Source organism: Mchenga conophoros, linkage group LG8 (genome assembly GCF_057382185.1).
Source record: "Mchenga conophoros isolate Kocher_MC1m ecotype Shallow Benthic linkage group LG8, M_conophoros_male_GT1.1, whole genome shotgun sequence".
Lineage (NCBI taxonomy): Eukaryota > Metazoa > Chordata > Actinopteri > Cichliformes > Cichlidae > Mchenga > Mchenga conophoros.
Genome location: NC_140533.1, coordinates 16,733,896 through 16,754,344, shown reverse-complemented (window position 1 = coordinate 16,754,344; position 20,449 = coordinate 16,733,896). Strand labels below are relative to the sequence as shown.

The 20,449-nt window shown below is 37.7% G+C and overlaps 1 protein-coding gene across 1 annotated transcript in view; it reads right to left on the bottom strand.

The window, feature by feature from the left end:
* LOC146568505 (protocadherin-15-like) overlaps nt 1–20,449 on the bottom strand; it is a 235,777-nt gene that overhangs the window by 110,693 nt on the left and 104,635 nt on the right. Inside the window, exons 17-19 of the mRNA XM_085284578.1 lie at nt 12,820–12,952; nt 12,542–12,621; nt 8,288–8,381 (exon numbers count right to left, since the gene is read on the bottom strand). Of these exons, the coding sequence (XP_085140704.1) occupies nt 8,288–8,381; nt 12,542–12,621; nt 12,820–12,952 (307 nt within the window). The remainder of the gene's footprint in view (nt 1–8,287; nt 8,382–12,541; nt 12,622–12,819; nt 12,953–20,449) is intronic.

Here is a 20,449-nt window from a genome sequence, read left to right as displayed (position 1 = left end):
TGGTGAAGGCAGCAGAGCACATTCAGGACATTTATCTCCAGCGATGCCTCCGTAAAGCACACAGCATCATCAAGGACCACAGCCACCCAGCACATCAGCTGTTCTCCTTGTTACCATCTGGCAGACGTTACAGGAGCCTGTCTGCTCGGACTACAAGACTTAAAAACAGTTTTTACCACCAAGCCATACGACACCTCAACCACAACACTTAAACACACACAACACAGCACTCAGAAGCTACCCTGCAGCTTCACAAGTACTCTGTTTAATCTGCACTGGTCACTCCACTTTATTGTCATTGATATTTATATTTAAAAGTGCAATACTGTAATTTTCTGCTGCTCATTCCTGTGCAATATCCCATCTGCCCTCCCATCATATTTCTTTTCAAGATTTTCTTATTTAATCACTAGTGTACATATATTTATATTTATAGATACTGTACATATATATTTAGTCATCTTTTCTCTTTTACCATGTCTCTCTAATATTTTGCTCCTTACTATTTTTCTATTTTCTTTATTATTTTATTTTGTTTTATTATATTTTCTCCTACTGTATCATGCTGCTTAGTGACTGCTGCTCGTCAAACACATTTCATTGCAATGTTGACCCTGTGCTAACTTGCATATGACAAATAAAACTGAAAACTGTCAGTGCGCCCCAGGGTGGCTGTGGCTACAATGTAGCTTGCCATCACCAGTGTGTGAATGTGTGTGTGAATGGGTGGATGACTGGATGTGTAAAGCGCTTTGGGGTCCTTAAGGACTAGTAATGCGCTGTACAAATACAGGCCATTTACCATTTACCATTTAATCCCTTTAAATAATGAGGGTTTGTGCTTTCAGAAGATCACTGTGAATGAGGCAGTGGCATTCAAAACACAGTGTCAGACTTTTCACTTGGCTTGAATATAGGCCAGTCAGTGTTAAATGAATAATTAAGAGTGAAATGTGGGGGCAGAGAAGGGTGAAAGGGGGGCTGCTTTCAGACTGAATTCAGGTAAGTGTGGTTTAAAAAACCCCTGCATGCTAATTTAAAAGGGCTTTTGGCCCTGCTATAAAAAACTTGAACTAAGAAAAATAAATAAAATGAATCTGAATGTTTGCCTTTAGATTCTAGGAATGAAAAATGTGTCAGCAAAACAGATGACGGATGGAGTGTGATCTAAACCTGATTGCGAATGAGAGGGAGAAAAGTGTCTAAGATGGTAAATAAAATCAACCGAAACAAACCTGAGGCTTTGATGTATATTTGTACGGGTTTGAAGGGGAAAATGTGTTTTACAGAACATTATAAGCAAATGTAATTTGTCTTAGGCTTTATCAGACTGTGTAACCAAGAAAGAGTCAGAGAGGGAGAGGCCGTAGCTGATTAGTAGGGGTGCAACGATATTCGTATCGATATTGAACCGTTCGATACAGTGCTTTCGGTTCGGTACGCATATGTATCGAACAATACAAATTTTTTAATTTATCTTATCAACTTTCCTTCCGACGATGCTGTCTGTGTTGAGCGCTCAGTGAATCTGCGCTCGACTACTCCGCCTAGGCTGCACTGTCGAGCGCAGATCCACTGAGTGCTCAACACAGACAGAAGTTAAGCTCTCCTTGCAACATGGCAAATTGAACCTCCCCCACCCTCATTCAGATCTGGCGTTTGGAATTATTTTGGTTTTCATGTGACGTATGACCCTGAAGGTAAGCGCGTCATGGACTAAAGTAAAACAGTATGTTGGATGTGCCATGCAATGCTCAATTACATGGGTGGGAGCTAGTGTGTTAGCGCAGTTAGCTCGTTAACGTGTTGGCCGTGTTGTGGCGTTAATGTCATTTCAACGAGATTAACGCTGACAGCACTAGTGGGAACACAACGAATATGACTGCACATTTACTCCGACATCATCCTAGTGCAAAGACAAGTGGAGGCAGACAAAAACAACAAGCAGGCATGCTACAAACTTACCCGAGTCATTTAGACAGCCGTTAGCACATGATTCTCCTTATGGGGACCTGATATGTTTAATAAGCTGCTGAGAATATAGCCCAGAAGAAGCGCATAGTATAGCTTTTATTTTGGAAAGATAATAAACTCTCTTTTCCAAAGATGAGTGATTCCTCAATCAGATACAGGGCTCGCAATATCGCTAGCCCGACGTCCCGGGGCTAGCGATTTTTCCAGTCGGGCTACCAAAATCTATCTCTGCCCTGCCCGTCGGCCTATCGTAGAAGGAAAAATATATGTCAATGCTTTTGCATTCTTTCTGAAATGTAGCTGGGTAATTATGTCATTGGCATCGGTGAGCCACTGTCAATATGTGACATATTGAAATCGCGTTTGAATTTGCGCTTGTTTTTTGCTTTCACTTTGCAATCGCGCGAATTGTGTATAGAGAGCGACAGCACTGATTGGTGAGTGATGATAATTTGTGCACCAATTCCTCTGACATCGTCTTATCAGTCGTTAGCTTACTACGCAAACATGACGAGTGAAATCTCCCGCAGCAAGCTTAAACATGTGAGAGGTTAATCGCGCAGAGAATTGCTGAGCGTATGTGAGTGCAATTCTCAGGATATATATTTTAGTTCTGCTGAGCCAAATAAGACAGGTCAGGGTGAAGAAGTGACAGCCAAAGAAAAGCTTACCACAAAACGGAAAAGTTATGACAAATCAGACTATAAGGCAAAAAGAAAGTGCAGCTTTATGGTTTCATGGACAAAAGAATTTCTGTGGCTGCGATATGACGAGGGTTAGGGTTAAATTTAAAACCTGTACTTTTGAGTTAAAATATATATTTAGAATTTTAATAAATGACAAATTAAAAAGGCATGAACATTTTTTGTATCGAAAAAATATCGAACCGTGACACCAAAGTATCGAACCGAACGGAACCGTGAATTTTGTGTATCGTTGCACCCCTACTGATTAGATGTCACCAATTTCTTAATTTGACTTTCATGAGTGGAAGAAAGAGAGTCATCCAATATTTGACTTTTAAAGAATGGAATTGGGAGGAAGAAGGGCTCACCAGTTTATATCAGTGGGATTAGAAGAACAGAGGCAGTATGTGTGGGCCTGTGTGTGGGGAGAGTGACAATCTCAGAGGTGACAACGGCCTATTGAGGCTGACAGGGAACATTGGTGATGCAAGTGATCTAAGGTTAAAGACTCACACCTGACAAAACTGTTTATCTGCATGGCAGTGTATGTAAAGCAGAGAGAGCTATGACACAATGAAAGGCGGTCTGTGAGCAACCCTGTCAAACACACATACGGACACAAAAGAAAGGGATGGAGTAAGGTTCATTTCGCCTTGGCAGCTCTGAGAACATCGCTTTTAAATACCCGCGCTCCTCAGAGTTTATTATTTCACAGACACGGTGGCCATCTGCCATATTTTAGCAATCACCCCACCGGAGAACGCTGCATTTTTAAGGGTTTAGCTATATTATTTTTAGTGGTCCGCCAATGCAATGTCACAGCTGATAACTGACAACACTGCAGTTCTTCGGAATTGCTAAAACACTAAATCACATTCTCCGAGCCAAATGCTCAGTGTGTTGAACCCAGTTATTGAATCAGTCACTCAGCAGAACCTGACTTACACACAATCTGCAGATCTTATTTGTTCCACTTTCAAAATCTTAAACACGCTCGGCGCCTAAGAACATTTTTTTTTGCTGTGTGATGTGCTCGTAATGAACGATGGCAACCAGGCAGAAGTTAAACACAATTAAGCAAAGTTGTTCACACTTGCTGCTAATGATGCAATGAAACCAACATAAGACAGCAGGGTGTACAAGCTGAATACTTGAATTCTCACTAACAATCAAGAGTGCAAGGAAGATGGTGAGAAGAACGAGATCAAGAACTGTTTATTTATCTGAAATTGGAGAAACTGTGGTAGATTAGTGTTCCTGTTTAATGACCAATGAAAGCAGGACGAAGAGTGCAGACTTTAAGCAGGTTTATTTTATGGCGCCAGTAATCAGAAGACTCAGGGCACAGAACAGGTAACTCCCAGCACGACGCTCTCGGTGTTGAAACAGTCCTTCAAAACAACAGCATGAAGTACAGAAGGATGGAGGTGTGAAGGAATCAACAGGGTCAGCATTTCATTTATTGACTGTGTCCTCCAGCACAACAGGATACGCACATGAAGTGAGTATACAGAGAATCCTTAGAGGAAGGATTAAAGATCAGATCAAAGGCTGTCTTCTGGCCCGACCCACAACAAAGACCTGATGCTGACTTGCTGCTGACTTTGATTTTGCAGAAGATACATTTAGTGTATAGTAATGTGCCTTTGCATTCTGAATAGAAAAGCGCTAAATCCCCCACACATTTACAGCAATACTACTTGCCTGTAATAATCAGATGAAAAAGCATTTGCTGCATTATAAACAAAGCTTTGCTGGAGCTACTGTATATGCCTCTGACCTTGTGTTTCCCATGTTTTAATCCAGTGTGTAATGAAAGGTCAAAAGTAGTTTTAGTTTTGGCTACGTGTACAATGTGAAAACACTGATTTTGAGTACAGATATAAAAGTACTTTGAGGAGACTGTTAGATATTGCAGGTAACACATAGATTGATGACTATTTTTATAAGACACAGGAAAGCTTATTGTAATGCTGTCCTCTAGTATGCTGAAAAAATATCAATAAATCAGCTACAATTCACGCATACAGTGCATACATCTGTGTAAATAATCATTCTGTACATTCGATAATTTTTAATCCTACAACTGTTTACAACTTGCATAGTTCCCATTTCTGTATAGCTGTATATCTCAGATTTCTGTAAAGTTATTTATTTCATATTCTGTATAGTTTTTCATATTTATATCCTGTTCATAGCCTGTTCCTTGAATGTTTTATTCAGACTCCTTTTTTAAATCCGCCATCGCTGTTGTTCTAGTTTTTGGTTTTTGTTGCATTTTCTTACTCTATTTTTACATATAAGTAAAACTTGACTGAATGTAGATTGAAAAGGAGTACTGAGTCTTCAATAAATCTGTCTTAGCAACTGAAGAGATTAATGTTGCACATGTATAGGAAAGATTTGCAGAATGTTGCAAGTACAGGCCGACTTATTTTTTTAGCAAGTACAAGTCCATGCTACAGTCTGTAATTTACGTCTGCTGTTAGGTGATTGCAAGGCAACATAAATGCATTATAATATGTCACACATTATTTAGGTTTTTTGGATGTAAACTATGTTGTTGTCATGAAAATAAAATAATATGACACTTTTATAAGGTTTTCTAGGTACATACAGTAAATGCTACAAATGGGTCATTTTAGCACATTAGTAGGCGGTTGCTAGGCAACGTGATGACATTATAATGTGCAATAAAGGTAAGAATCTTCCGGAGCCTGAGATGTACTTGTGTGTACTACAGATCATATAGGAGGCATTTTCACACAGACAGTATGACACCTCGCAAATATTTTACTTGCCCCAAAGTTACATCTGCGCGGAAAAGAAGACGAGATGGTGGATGTGAGAAGAATGAGCACGTTGTTAGTTTCTCGTCTTTTCTAGGGATTTAAAAGTCTGACCTTGTCTGTTCCATACACATAATAATTAAGTCTTCACATTCATTAACGTAGCAGCGCTAATCCAGACAGGATTTATTTACTAATGCAATGACACAGTCCAACGCGGGCCATTTGCTGACAGTTTCTATGGCATCCCACAATGCACACCGTCCTTACAGTAAAGCTGGTTTACTGCACCAACTTGTAGGGTCCTCAGTCTGTGGCAGCATGATGGATTCACTGGCCAAATAGCCAATTAGGCACTTTGTAGCCTGACACTCTCACAACAGGACATTTAATAATATAGGACACAAACGTGTGCGTGTGTATGTGCGCCCATATGAAGACAACCCAAGGCCTTCCAGGTGATTCTGATTAATGGGCCTGTATAAGGCAACTACACTCCAATCTCCTCTTCTCCCTTTTCCCCATTTCTTTCTTTCCTTGTCTTCCTTTCAGTTTCTCCCTGTAGCTGATATCATTCCCCTCTTGTATACCCTCTCTTTCTCTCTCCATTCACAATCCTATACTCTTTTACTCTCACTCAAAACATAATGGAGTGTCAAGCAGACAAATGTCCAAACTACTTTTATCCATTTTCTGACTTCTGGACCCTTGGGATACAAAGATAATACACTAATTGCCAAGGTCCAGAGAGCAATAGACTAACTACATGGTTGCATGAGCAAGAGTCTGTGTAATATCACTTTAGCACAAATCCACCGTTAGGGCAGCACCAGCACAATGAGTACCTCTCACTCCCACTTGCCGTTTCCCTCCATATTCCATAATAAAAAAGGTCACAGCATTATAATCAGCATTTTCTCCACAGTGGGATCTTAAACTTTACCTTTTGTTTTAATTGATGTGTGTGTGTGTGTGTACCTGTTTAAACATCTTTGTGAGGACCAAAACCTGGCATGCCACTATACTTTTGAGGACTTGTCGGGACCAAATGCCAGTCCTCATGAATCTGAGGGCATTTTGAGGCTCAAAATGTGGTTTTAGGCTTAGGGATACAGTTAGGTTATGGTTATGGTTAAAGTAAGGGGCTAAGGAAAGCATTTTATCAATTCAATATCAGGTTTCCTTAATAAGACGTAGAACGGCAAGACCATCATGCAGATGGTGATGGTGCAGCTTTCATTTAAAATCATTTTACACAATACCTCCACAGAAACAATGACAGTGTTGCTGAATTGTGTACATGAAAAATGCTGTAAATAGTTAACAAATAAGAAAACAAAGACAAGAAGAAACTGCAAGGTTAATGCCAGGCTTCTGTCTCACGTCTGCACAGCTAAACGTTCGTGGTGTGAAGAAAGTCAGATTATCGGGAACAAAACACACCTTCTATCTATCATCAGAAAAGTATGTGAGGGGGTTTTAGTGAAGCGTTTGAGGTCAATGCAAATGTCAAAAAGAATTCATCTTCTCTCAGCTTGATCATAAAGTCTGACAGTGAAAGAAGGATGTTAAGCGGTAAGGTTTCTAGCACCCAAACATCACCAGTATGTGCAACTAATTGCCTGTGTTGATTAACTTACATTTAACCTCCTGAGACCCTAACTCTTCCACAGCATGCATTTCTAATTTCTCTTTGATATTTGAGCATATTGGGACCCGATGAATGTAAAAACAAAGAATTACCAGATTATTTTTTTACCTAATTTTTGTTTCTAAGAAAAATGAGGGCGACATATGAGGATATTCATTTTAAATTGTGATAGAACAGTAGCAGTATGTTGTTGTTGTTTTTTACCAGGCTATATGTATACAGTGCTTCTGCTGTAAAGACAGGTCAAAAAAAGCATAAATTATGATTCAGTAAAAACGACCTACTTTCTATGAAAAGTGTCGTGCGGAAGGTTCGCAATGCATTAAAATTTCAATCACCATACTTGAACTTGCAACATAGCAGTTCAAATTGAATCCCTCATGCTTCAGGCCTCCTGAGTGTGAAACCAAACTGATGGATAATCTTAAAAGTTGTCAGACAAAGCAAACATAAAACCTGCTAGAAGAGGAACTTAACAGCAAACAGTTAGCATTCTGTTGCCCTCTTTGGTTTCAAGCATATTTTAAGTTGGACTCTGTGTGCTCTTTGCATTCTGTTATGCATTTCAAATACTCACCATCATTGTAAATTGGCTTTCAGTAAGAAAGAAATGAAATGATATTACTGGGACTGTGTGCTTAGAAGGGCTTTTGGATGCCAATGTAACCGAAAAGCACAAAAGCGTTCCACCAACACCAAAACATCAAGTTCTTTGGATGGTGTTACTGAAGAGTATCAGTGTGAAAAAACATAGGCAGCGTGTGGACACACCATCGTAGTGTTTGAATCATACTAACAATGTGGTTTAACACACTTGGTATTTATAAAAAGCTATCAGCAGCCAGTTAAAACACATTATTCTGCCTTTCCTGGCATATAGGCCATTTTATTCTATTAACATTTTTTGAGCCTGCAGGCTCAATAAATGTAGACATTCATTTCTTTACAGTCAGTTGCTATAAATAGATTTTAGCTTTTTGTTATTATTACTGTGACTAAATGACAGGTAATTAAAACAATTCTAATAGCCCTCTTTCTCAGATAACACCACATCTGTTGTTTGTGGAGCTTCATTGTGAAGGATGGAGAATTCTCTCCTGGAGCTCCTCACTTCTCCTCTGGGGGTTTTGAGACAACTCGAGTAAAACAACAAGTAAATATCCATATGACACAGAAGAGTTTCTTACTCCTTCTGGGTGTCCGTCTGAGGCTGTCACCACCAGGGTGTAATAATCCAGAGTCTCCCTGTCCAGAGGTTTGTCCAGAACCAAATAGCCTGAACTGGAGAGAGAACAAAACACACAGAGTTCGTGTTAACCCTTCAGGCAAAAGGATAGGAAAAATAAAAAGATGATGAAAGACTGTGCAAACCATGGTGAAACTGCATACTGTAGTTTAGTAAAAAAAAAAAAAGAGTTAAAAAAAAAGTTTAAATTCAAAAAGTCTTGATTGACTTTTTACTTTAACCCTAGTGATATATATACATGTAACTGCATTAAAACTTTAACTCCCACAAGTGTATTTTTTCTGTGAATATGGGTATTTAAGTAATGCAGAGTGTGCCTCCTACTCACTTAACTGGTCAAGGGTGATGACTTGACCTGTTTTGTTATCATGAATTAACACAAAACTAGAAAGGTGAAAGACCAGCATCTTGAATTTTTATGTCTGAGTAAAAATGATCAGATCATCTGTTTCTGTGCAACTTGTCTGAATATTCTGATCAATCAAAACCAGGAAAATGTTTGATTTTAGCCTTGGTTTACTTTTTTTAAATTTTCCAGTAACGATTTAGATAATGACTGAAGTGTTTTTAATTTGAACCTCTTAAATGTGTTAGAAACCATCTGAACTGTCGTGTGTATCAGGATGTGTGCATGTGCTGATGCACGGGAAAAGTTGTGTGTCTGTGTGCACAGAAGAGTTGCCCACAGAAAAAGATGTAGAGCTTTTTTTCTAATAAAAAGCAGTCCATGTTTAAATGTGTAGGTTCGCTCACACACAGTCTAGTTTTTTCATATGAACAACGCATTTTCTTCAGAAATCTCCAGTGTACATAAATTCCATAAAGACCTCGCATACACTTCAAACCTAAAGCCTAGATATGTTTTAAAATTTATTATTATTATCAGTAGTATCAGTAATAGTATTATTAAAAGTAAAAATAGGACGGCAACCTCCTTGCAACCAACTATTTGCCAGACTTTGAGCAACCCTCGATCTCTGGTTTAATGTGATTTTCTGTGTAGACAGCAACAGATTTGCAGTTTTCACCATTTTATCACAGTGAATCACTGCACCAAAGATGCTCTGAATATTGCAACTGCCAGCAAATGCTCTCAGATCTGGTCCCTGTCTTTGAAGCAACTATTTCAAAATGCATGGTTTCCAATCACTGTTTTCCTTGTGTACCTGCATTAGTTGGTGATTGTAAATTGGCCATAGGTTTGATGTCCAGGGTATACCCTGCCTCTTGAGGTAGGGCAAAAAGGCTCCAATCCCCAGTGAAAATGGATGGACAAATCCTAAAATATATATGTAGGAGTGCCTATATCCATCCACAGCTAAAGCACAGAGTGAAAATCAGACTTGTTCTTGATGATTCAGATTTACAAATGAGGCTTTATAAATCAGACAAAATGAACGCGTATGCACATTTCTGCTATACAGAGGGGTTTTTTCTTCATCTGGCTCCTGTTTGGTTATCCTCGTAAAGTGCACTTAAGCTGCACTCCTAAAACCACACAAAACAAATGAAAAGTTTAAAAAAAAATCACTCCCTCCCACGCCACCATATGTTATATGTTATATTATACTTGCACAGTGGAAAAAGAACAACTGGACGCTTCCTCCCATGGAGCCATAATAATGAAAACAGAGCGGAGACACTGAAATATCTGGCATTCATTGGAAGATTTTACCATGTCAGAAACAACCCACCAAATATCCCCAGAATGCAGAAATGAAGTCTTTGCTTAATTTTAATTTGTACTGTGAAAATCTTCTAAGCAATCAGCTCCTTTCCTCACACTTATTTTGTGATTTTAATTCCTCATGTCTCTCTTCCTGGTGATTTCTAATACTAACATTTTGCTCTTCATTTTCCCCTCCATGCCCTCTTCTCTTATCTTCTTTTCCAACCACTCATTCTCACCCACACCCCCCCCCCCCAATCTGTATAATTCTGCACCAGCTGGGGTTGTTCTTTCACAATACAACCCTCCAGAAATTTAGACAGGATCTTACCCCCAGCTTCAGAAATGCATTTTTAATGAGAAATAAATGAATTAATACAACAAAAGCCATCAGAGTCTGCGTGTCTTTGAATGTGGTGAATGTGTGCTTGTGTGAGTGTATGTGTGTGTCTTTGCAAGAGCCGTGGTGACGTCCAAGACCTGCATGACCAATTTTTATAAGGAAGCATATTCCCTCATTACATTACTGATTACGAGCAAATTGATTCGTATACAGTTTTATGAATTTGGGTTAATCGGAATACAGACCCACCCACTCCATGACATGCTGGTCAGTCACAGGAGCTCGTTCAGTGAGAGACTGAGATTACCGAAAAGCACCACTGAACGACACAGGAAATCATTCCTGCCTGTGGCCATCTCCCTGTACAACGCATCCACTTAACACACTGTTTGCTGCTACAACTACACATGTTTCTTTTCCAACTATTTATTTATAAGTGACTTATGTATGTATGTATGTATATATATGTATATATTCTACTATTCTTAGTTAGCGTATTGTCTGTCTTGTCTTAATGTTGGTTTAAAATGGAGCACTGTAACAAAAAATAATTTCCCCCAGGGATCAATAAAGTATTCTGATTCTGATTCTGATTCTGAGACAAATTCTCAGAGATAGAGATTAGAGTTATATTTAATTAATTTTTTGTTTTAATTCAAAGTTTGCATTAATTAATGTGAAAGTTATAAGCATCAAGGAATATTCCATGAGGCACGGAGTTTAAATAATCTGTTTGTACATGCATTATGTTTTTATATTGGCTGTGTACACTGTGATCTGATGGAATTGACACACAGCCAAGGCCTTTCTGTTCTGGGAATTTAATGCCTCATTTTCACATTTAGGGCAAAGGGGCAAAAAAGAAAAATAAAATATGTCAGAGTAGTGTGAGGAGGGGAAAAGCTTCTTTTAATTTCAAAAAGTCAAGTCAGTTTATATATCGTTAGCTTCATAGCATAAGTGCCTAAGTCATTGACTTAGTCAAATGACTTAGGCAATTATGCTATGAAGCTAACGATATGTAGAGCATTTGTGGTGCAGATGTTCAGATGTTGAGTAACGTGGTTTAAAGAAACGCTTGGAGCTGAGTTAGAGTTTTGTGAGTGGATCATATTGCCAGCTGTTGATTAGCTTACAAGCATTTCACTTTTAAAAGAAGTTACAAGGGAAACAATACATTTTTACTGTGGTACTGTAAATCTGCACTGCTGCTGATTATCTAGACACACCTGTTCAACAAAGGCTTCTGCTTGAGTATCAAAACACCACATGGACAAGCCACAACTGCAGTGTACAGAAATAGAACAGGTAGTATGTGGTTACCTGTCCCAGAAAAACTCTTAAAATGAACAAATATACATTTTATATGAATACATTGGTAGAAATTTGGACTGCATTTGAATATTGGGGCCATGTTTCCCCTCTAATGGATATTATGATTACAGCCTTGATTCACATTTATTTTCTTTGTTTACTTAACTTAAAGTCTTGATGTAAAGAAATAGGTCAAGAAAATCTCGATGATGTGGGTTTTGTATTTACTTCTACGTTACATTCAAAATGTCAAACAAGGTGTGTTAGAAATGTGACCACTAACCATGTTATGTTGACTAGTCAGTAATACTGGTTGTGTGACATTCATAAGATCAAGTGACCCAATCACAGAGGCCGAGAGGCTGGTCTGTGACCATCTGGCAACCACTTTTCACTAGGGAAAATGTGCATTTTCCAACCAGTTAGAAACATTTTCTTGAGATTGCAATGTTACACTTTTTCAAGTTGTACTGCTATTGGTCTCTGAGTTAGTGTTTGTAAAAAAAACAAGAATAACTATATGTAATGTACTAGCAACCAAATCCATTGCGAGAACAATTGCTAAAGGTTAAGGGAACAGACGTTTGACCCTAGGAACCAGTTCTTGTATCAAATCTAGTCAAACAGTGACCATGTGCACGACATCTCCTGAGAAACCTCAATAGTGTGTCTATCGATACAGCTATCATGCACCTACATGCAATACTGACAGCACACTTTGTCACATAATATGACATTTTTGAACATTTATTTTATAATATGCATTCAAATGTTGTCAAAATTAACTTCAGTCAAAGCTAGAACTTTTATTTCTACATAGAGAGTAAAGACCTGAACCCATGCTGAACTGGAATTGTGGGCCTACTTACTTTTGTTGTAGTGCAAAATGTCCCTGGATGTCTCCGCTTTGGATTTTGTAGGTTATGGGGTCCCTCTCCCGATCCACTGCCTTAAAAGTAAACAGAGACAGGCACAAACATAAACATATATGCTTTCTCATTTTAGGTACCGGTATGTAATATACATCAGTCAGTTCTAGTACTTTGGAAAGCACTAATGCACCATGGCATCTGAATGTAAATTAAACACTATCCTAAAAGCCCAATAAGTACTGTGACTGTGTAATAGTTGGTATGACAGCATGTACCTGCAGATTAAGAAGTGTAGCCCCAGTCCTCATAGCTTCACTGATCTCCAAGTTGTATTGTTGCCGCGGAAAACGAGGAGGGCTCTGGTTGTTTGGTGGCAAAACTTCAATGTAGACCGTAGTAATGGATGACCTAAAGGGAGAAAGAGAAAAAGAGAGGGTGAAAAGGCAAAGAAAAGAAAGGGGGTTAGGCGACTAAGACAGACAGCGAGTGTGAAGAGAAGCATCCTATAACGGGAAAAGAAATAGCAGAGGAATGTTAGGAGGGAAAGCTAGAGGATACTAAGGGGAAAGCAGTGTCAGGGAAGGTGAATGGCCCATTATTTAAGTTGAGAGTGGCTGGCCAGTGTTTGTTTCTTTGCACTTCATGCCGAGTTTGATCAATAAGAGCATGAAGTCAACAGTGTAAGTGACAAAGAAACTGGATAGTACTTTAATACAAGGTCTCTAATGCAGTGTTTGAGGTTTCTATTGCGACTTGTTCAAACCCGAGTGAATGTTTCAATGATTCATTTATAAAGAACATGGGTGATGTTACATTAGGAGAAAAGACTTCTTTAATTATAATAAAAGTATTTCTACACTACGCACGCACGCACGCACGCACACACACACACACACACACACACACACACACACAGAGTTACACAGTGTTCACTGTAGAGGCTGTTTTGTACAATTCTTTATTGTGCCCTTTATTATCAAGTATTATAAAGTATAATATGCTGGTATTTTAACCTCTCCTTTAGCTTTAGTCTGCAAGGCTTTCAATGCATATAAACTACTAGCAAATTTACAAAGGCCAAAAAGTGAGTTCTTCTATCCAACAGTTGCAGAATGCATGACTTGTAGGCTTTTGCTCTGGTACTTATTTGTCTCAGTATGTAATACAATAGCATATTGCCTAATTGCTAGTTTGGCACACCTTCAAACAAATCATGAGTAGCTGCTTCAGTTAAATCCAAATATAGCCAGCTGCCTAACATGCTGCTGTTTTTTCCTAACTAGTGCTGCTATGGCTAACGCTAATTCTGAAATGTGCTATGAGAAAAGTACACCAGGTGTTCTTCAACAGAGACCAAGTAGCAACGTCCCCCAAGCAACAGATGGATTCATGTATACTTGGTGCTAGCATCAGTTTAGTGTGGCTAACATTGGCATTTGTTTATTTCTTTCTCCCTGTAGCATGATGTTATAAAAGAAGCAGCCTATTAGGACTAATGTAAATCAGCTATTACATGCATGTTGGCTATAGCTACATGAAAATTTTTATTTCTGGCAGTGCTGATAGACACAACTTCCAGGGTAGAATGCAGAAATGCCTAAAAACCAGCTTTCCACCTGAAGGCTACCAAATGGTGATAGCTATGGTTGTCCTGCAGAAGTCTATCTTCCTGTCTTGACCTCTTTAAACATTTTCCAGTTGATTTTATGGGCTGAGTTACTCATTTTTGTTCATACTGAATAAAAAGATTTACTCTGTTTTGTAAATCTTGTAAAATGTCACAAAATCACAAGTCATTAGTTAATGAGACTCATTCTTCTTGGTCACATCTGTTTCTTTGGCAACTTAGAAGGCAACGGTTGAAATGCTAAACTGGAGGTGTTTTAAAATGAGACTTCAGAAACTAATAGGTGATGTCACAGTAGCTAAAACCATGTATTGACCAGCTGCTTTCTAGCATGCTTGGATCTGATTGGTGACCAGCTCGTCCACTTCACAGTCTGTTTCATGCATGCAAAACATGCAAACAGCAACATAGGCAAAGACACAGACTTTACCTATGAAGACACAGAGTTCACCAAAGTAAACCATGTCTGTAAAAGCACTTAAATTTAGCTAAACATGGGTATTTTAATGAAGCTACCAAAGGGAAAGTGGCTATAGCTAAAGTGTATGCAGAACTCACTTTAACCAACCACAAGCCAAATACAGCAAAGATAAGGTGGGTGTGCAGCAATTTTTACTTAATTATTTGGAGCTCTTTCCACCACCAAACCACTTAATTTTCAGTTTGAGAGAAAATCCTGTAATTTTTCTCAGTTTGAAGAAAATGATAATGTTTGATAATTTTTGCATGAAAATACCACTATTCCACTGAAAGTAATAATAATAATAATAATAATAATTTTAAGTTTGTTTATTCATGCCGTCAGTTAATGCTCTTAGAAAGAAAACCAAAATAGGTGAAAATTTATATCAGCAAAAACTCGGAATTCAAAACCAGGCACGAAAATTGCAGTCTTTGCATCCCTAATGTAAACCAATTCAATTAAACCTAACTAAACTTCAACTAACCCTGCATTAAAAGACATAAAACTATAATATAAGAATCTATATCATTCTACATACCAAAAAAAGCAGATGGAAATGAATTCAATTAAGCCACACATTCAGTAAACAGTATTAAATAAACTAAATGTGGAAATGTGATTAAAATGGATGATGAAATTATAATGCCTGAATAATGTTTTTAAAAGCAAAAATAGAAAAATTTCCCAGAAACAAGTCTAAGAAATGAAAAATGGTGATAAAATGAAGATTTAAGGTCTGACAGCTTTATTTTGTAAAATGTAGTCACACTTTTTTTTTTGCTTAATCAGCATAACACTTATTCCAAATGAACATGTCACTGTAATGACCTAAAATTGACTGCTTATTTATGGCATTATAAACAGCCTGTTGTATTCTTTTGGTATTTCAGTACTCACTGGGATGTGCTACACGATTATAGATAATTTAGTTGATTTTGCAGTGATTCTTAACATATTCAGATCCACAAGAGCTTAGGGAGACTATAGTAATGACTGCAGTGCAGGGACAAAATTCCTTTCTTCTTATATATTACCCATCACCCATAAAATAACAATGTGAGATGTACTTTACTGTTTTATTTGTATCGTTTTTTCATGGTTTCATTAGAAATTAGTTTACTGTATGTCCAGATTTGCTGAAGACGAATGTAAAGTAGTAGGTGGTTTAAACACTTGCATGAAGCACGATAATGTTTAAACAAGGTGTTATAAGTTTTAGTACATCGACAGCCATCTAATGCAAATAATCAAAGCATCTTATTGCAAACACAGGTCCCAAAACTCATTATATAAAATCACCACGGCTATTTGAAGTCCATTTAAGAATGGATAGTTTTCATCTGCACTGCGTGAGCTAGCACTGACCAAACCATCAGTGCATCAGTAAGCTTTGCACATTTTATTTTATTATAATTAATTTCTTATTAGTGTTGTGGCCCACAGCGGCAGACGGAAGATTGTTTGGATTAAATTGCAAAAACAAGTGCCACCATTCTCATAAATTACAGTCTTAAATACTAACCCTACATTAACAGGTTTGAAAAGCTTTATTACACCCATTTCCTGCTTTTAACATCAAGCTCGACCGATCATGAATTTAAGAGAAAAAGAAACTGCAGGGATTTAGCTTGTGTTTCTACTTGGTGAGAGTGCTGAGTTTCAGCAAGGGGAGAAGCGAGAGATTAACTCCACTCAAACTGGATCATCGATTGAAAACGCCAAAGAAACCCGGGTCTAAACAATAGCCCACAAAATCTGTTTACACTCACAACTATAAATAAATAAAGAACTACATGAAGGCTGGAAAATGTAAGCCACCAGAGAGACTGAGAGCCAGCATTTTATTAGCACAATTCAGGCATTATTGATGAAAACCGATTGACTGCAGATGATTCAGACATGGTTTATACTGTAACTGAGACTTATTTCGCCTTCAAGTTTGACATCCTAGAATTCGGTCACAGATATGGTTGTATATGAATGCTTCTCCTTGCAGGCACACAAACACAAAACCACAATCTGTTCTTTTAATCACCTACCTTATGTTCTTTGACACAAATTAAAAGAGAAGGCAGATGCTTAATCTCGAGAACAATGGTCGGCACACAAATTTATAAGCAACTGACCTCGCTTCAGCTTCGAGTCACCATTCAGATCGATGGGAAACACAAATAACCTGTTTAGACTTTTAAAGTTTGGTTGTCCAACAAATCATTATTCAATTAAGTGTCAAGCTATATATTTAATGTTTTTGGCATTAAATGGCAGTTCTAAGCAAAAATCCATGGACTCCTGTTTAACATTTAGGCTACCCTCAACACATTTGTTCACAAGTATGATCAAATTAGCATCAGGTTCCTGTAGACAATGTAGAATGGACTGACTACTTGTTATTTTCAATGCAAGCCAGCAATACAAACCACAAACCTCTCCCTAACCCTTTCCACTGCTCAATGAGAATGTGTGGCACATGAAATGTAATTAAGACTCAAAGTTTTCCAAAGCTTCAATACCCAATGCATTCATGTTTGCACCTATACAGTACCATGATGATGAATTTCAGATCATCAAACTAATTTCAATATTAGAAAAAGACAACCCGAGTAAATACAAAATGTCGTTTTTAAATCATTTTATTTATAAATAGTGACAAATTATGGAAACCTACCTGACCCTTTGTAAAAAAGTAACCCCAAGCTGATAAACAGCTGATAAACAAAGTCATTGACATCTATCATTCTAGAAGGGGATAACCCAAAGGCGTGCCATTATCTACAAACGGAGAAAACTTGGAACAGTGATGAACCTACCTTAAAAATTCCCTCAAATCACATTAACAACCCACTCAGGAGGTCACAAAAGACCCCAGAATGATATCTACAGAACAAACAGGCTGCTTTGCAGATTCAGGCCCTGGATAACTTGTAATTGATGGAATTGTGAATTCTGCTCTCAAAAATTGAAAGTTTTTGGAGTGCCCTAGTCAATGCCCAGACTTAAATCAGATTGAGATGCTGACCTTAAACAGGCCTTTCATGAAAATCATCCAATGTGGTTGAATTAAAATATTTCGGCAAAGAAGACTGGGCTACAATTCCTGTGATCCAGTGATGCGAGAGACTCATTAGCAGTTATTGCATATGGCTTGATTGTAGTTCCAGTTATTAGGTTAGGCAGGTTTGGATAATCTTTTTTTTTAATTAATAAAGTGCATTTCATATTTTCTCTGGTTATCTTTGTCTAACATGAAAATTGTTTGATGATCTGAAACTGACGATCTTCTTGGTGTATGTCCTAGTATAGTATTAATCTTGACATAAACAGGTAAACTCCAGGGCTGGAAAACCTTGAAGCAGAAGTGTCAAAAACTCTTGTTTCTTAAAGCTGTCTTCAAACGTCTCCATAGAAAAGTTAAGAGCATTAAAAAACATTGCAGCCTGGTAGATATAGTCTTGACCTCCCTTTTCATGCTAACTGCATGGGGCTGAATTTTTAAATGCTTACCTGACTGAATTGCTAAAAGCCAAGGATAATCTTTGACTAAAAGGCAATTAATACTGGTGGTTATAGCTGTTGGCTTTTTTCACCTCAGCTAATTAAAATTACTGAACTGGACCTTTTGATTGTGTATATGGCGTTGGTGCCTTTTGATGCGAATTAATTTATCAGCTAAATGTAAAAAAACCGCATACACATCACATTCAAAGGTCTCTGCTTCAGTTTCAGTGAGTGAATTTTTAGTATTCTTTTTTTCATCTTACTTAGCACTAATTAGCAAATATTGATGTCTGGGTGATGCACATATACAGTCAATGTACCTTGTTAACTAAGCTTGCTAGCTGTAGTTGATAAGTCACATCACTTGTGCTCCCTTTCATAATTCACTACATGACACGTAAGGTACAGTAAAAATGATCTCTTTTTTGCAAATTCACTTTTTATCTAACATCTTCATCTGTGTTATCTTCTCTCTCTCTTGTGGTGATTTATTTCATTATTAAAAGTTCCAGACGCCTAACGCGATACTTTAAAAAATGCTCTCTTTTGTTTTTGTTAGCTGCCATCATAATGAGGACACAGCTCATTCTGAGTCCAGATTTATAGTTTTAACAAATCTGTAGCACAGAGAGATATTGATTTGTCAGGTTACATTTTCAGCTGAGATAAACGGGGGTCTGGGGAAATTTGGGGACAATCTCCATGCCAATCACTGGAACCACCTCAATCTGCAGAAGTTCACATTCTATATTGATTTGGCAGCTTCATGGCTAGAAGGATAAAAAAGGATTCTAGTTTTGGAATGACTGAGAAATATTGCTCCAGAAAAGCAATGTGGCATGCAAGCCATACATTATTCTTGCTCTACACATTAGATACTATCAGTCTTGCTGAATTAATGTATTAGAGTTGGTAGGTTGATTCAGAGTAAATGTGAGGGCAGTAAGCAGGTCAGAAAATGCAAAAAACTTTAATGCTTTATAAAGTACCTGAACTTTGGAAGCTTGAGATGAAAGGCATTGCACGTTTTATTTTTTACATTATTTACATTTACATTAGCTTCCCAAAATGCAATCAGAAATGTAACTACTGTTTGACGTTAATAGTAAAACACAAAGCACAAGGGCACAACAGTGTCTGATATCCAGAGGTAACCCATATGGTCTGGATATTTCTGATGTTTCTGTCTGGTAAATTTAACATTGTGAAAGTGTTATGGCAGTAACCTCTATGATTTATTGTCTAAGTAAAAATTAAGTTACTTCATCCAATCAGCGCAATTTCTCCAATGCATAGCAACCAAAAATCACAAAACGGCCAACTGCAATTTAGGAAATGTATTCTTAAATAATTTCTTTACGCTAAAACCAAGCAAAGGTTGCGTTACAATTATGTAACATGTCTGTGACAGGTCAGGCTAATAAGACGCGAGCTAAAGTTAATTTCTTGCTTCCAACTGTTTTGGAAGTCTTTCTTCAGAGTTTATTAGATACTGTACCTTCAGTATGAGACAAAATGAGAGAACTGTGTGTATTTAAACATGTGGCACAATACATTTTTTGCCATTTATATGAAATTTATCAATTGATCTGTCTGAGATGCAGGTTTCCCATAGTCACAGTTGAAATCTTCAGTTAAAAATTCGCAAGCTAAAGTTTAATATTTGCATTTGAGTGTTCATTTCCCAAACTACATGTACAATATTACCTCTAATCAAAATGTCAACTATCAAAATACATTATTTATTTATTAATGAAGCTCTTACCTTATACATCATAAGTGAGCTGAGCTGCACTGTATTCTCAAATCTTGCACAAGCACCAGCACATACGTTTGCATACATAATAGTGCATGAGCACAGTGCGTTATTCTGTCAGAGCTGTGGGAATATCTGAATGAAATTTAGGTGCAGATACTTTATTTGGAGTGACACTACACTACTGATGCTGCACACTGCTGATACACAGACCTTACCATATGCAAAAACGTTCATTTTACACCTTCCAGCATTTTAACCACGTCTCAGGGGAGCTGATTGAATACAGGTGCATTTTTGTCAGGTTTCTAAAGAGAGCAGAAGTCTCCACCTGTGCCCACTGACAGTTCAAATTAAATGTCCAAGTATTCAATCACATCCTCAAATGTATTTTATAATCAGAAATTCAGATATATCTCCCACTGACCTGCTCATCTTACATCAATTTAAAAAGACTGACTTCCTGTTATAGCAGCCTGCCTAACAAGTGATAATCACCTGGGTATTGCCCTGTTCTTTTTCCTCAAGCGGTGTGTAAAGGAAAAAAAAAAAAGAGTCTTG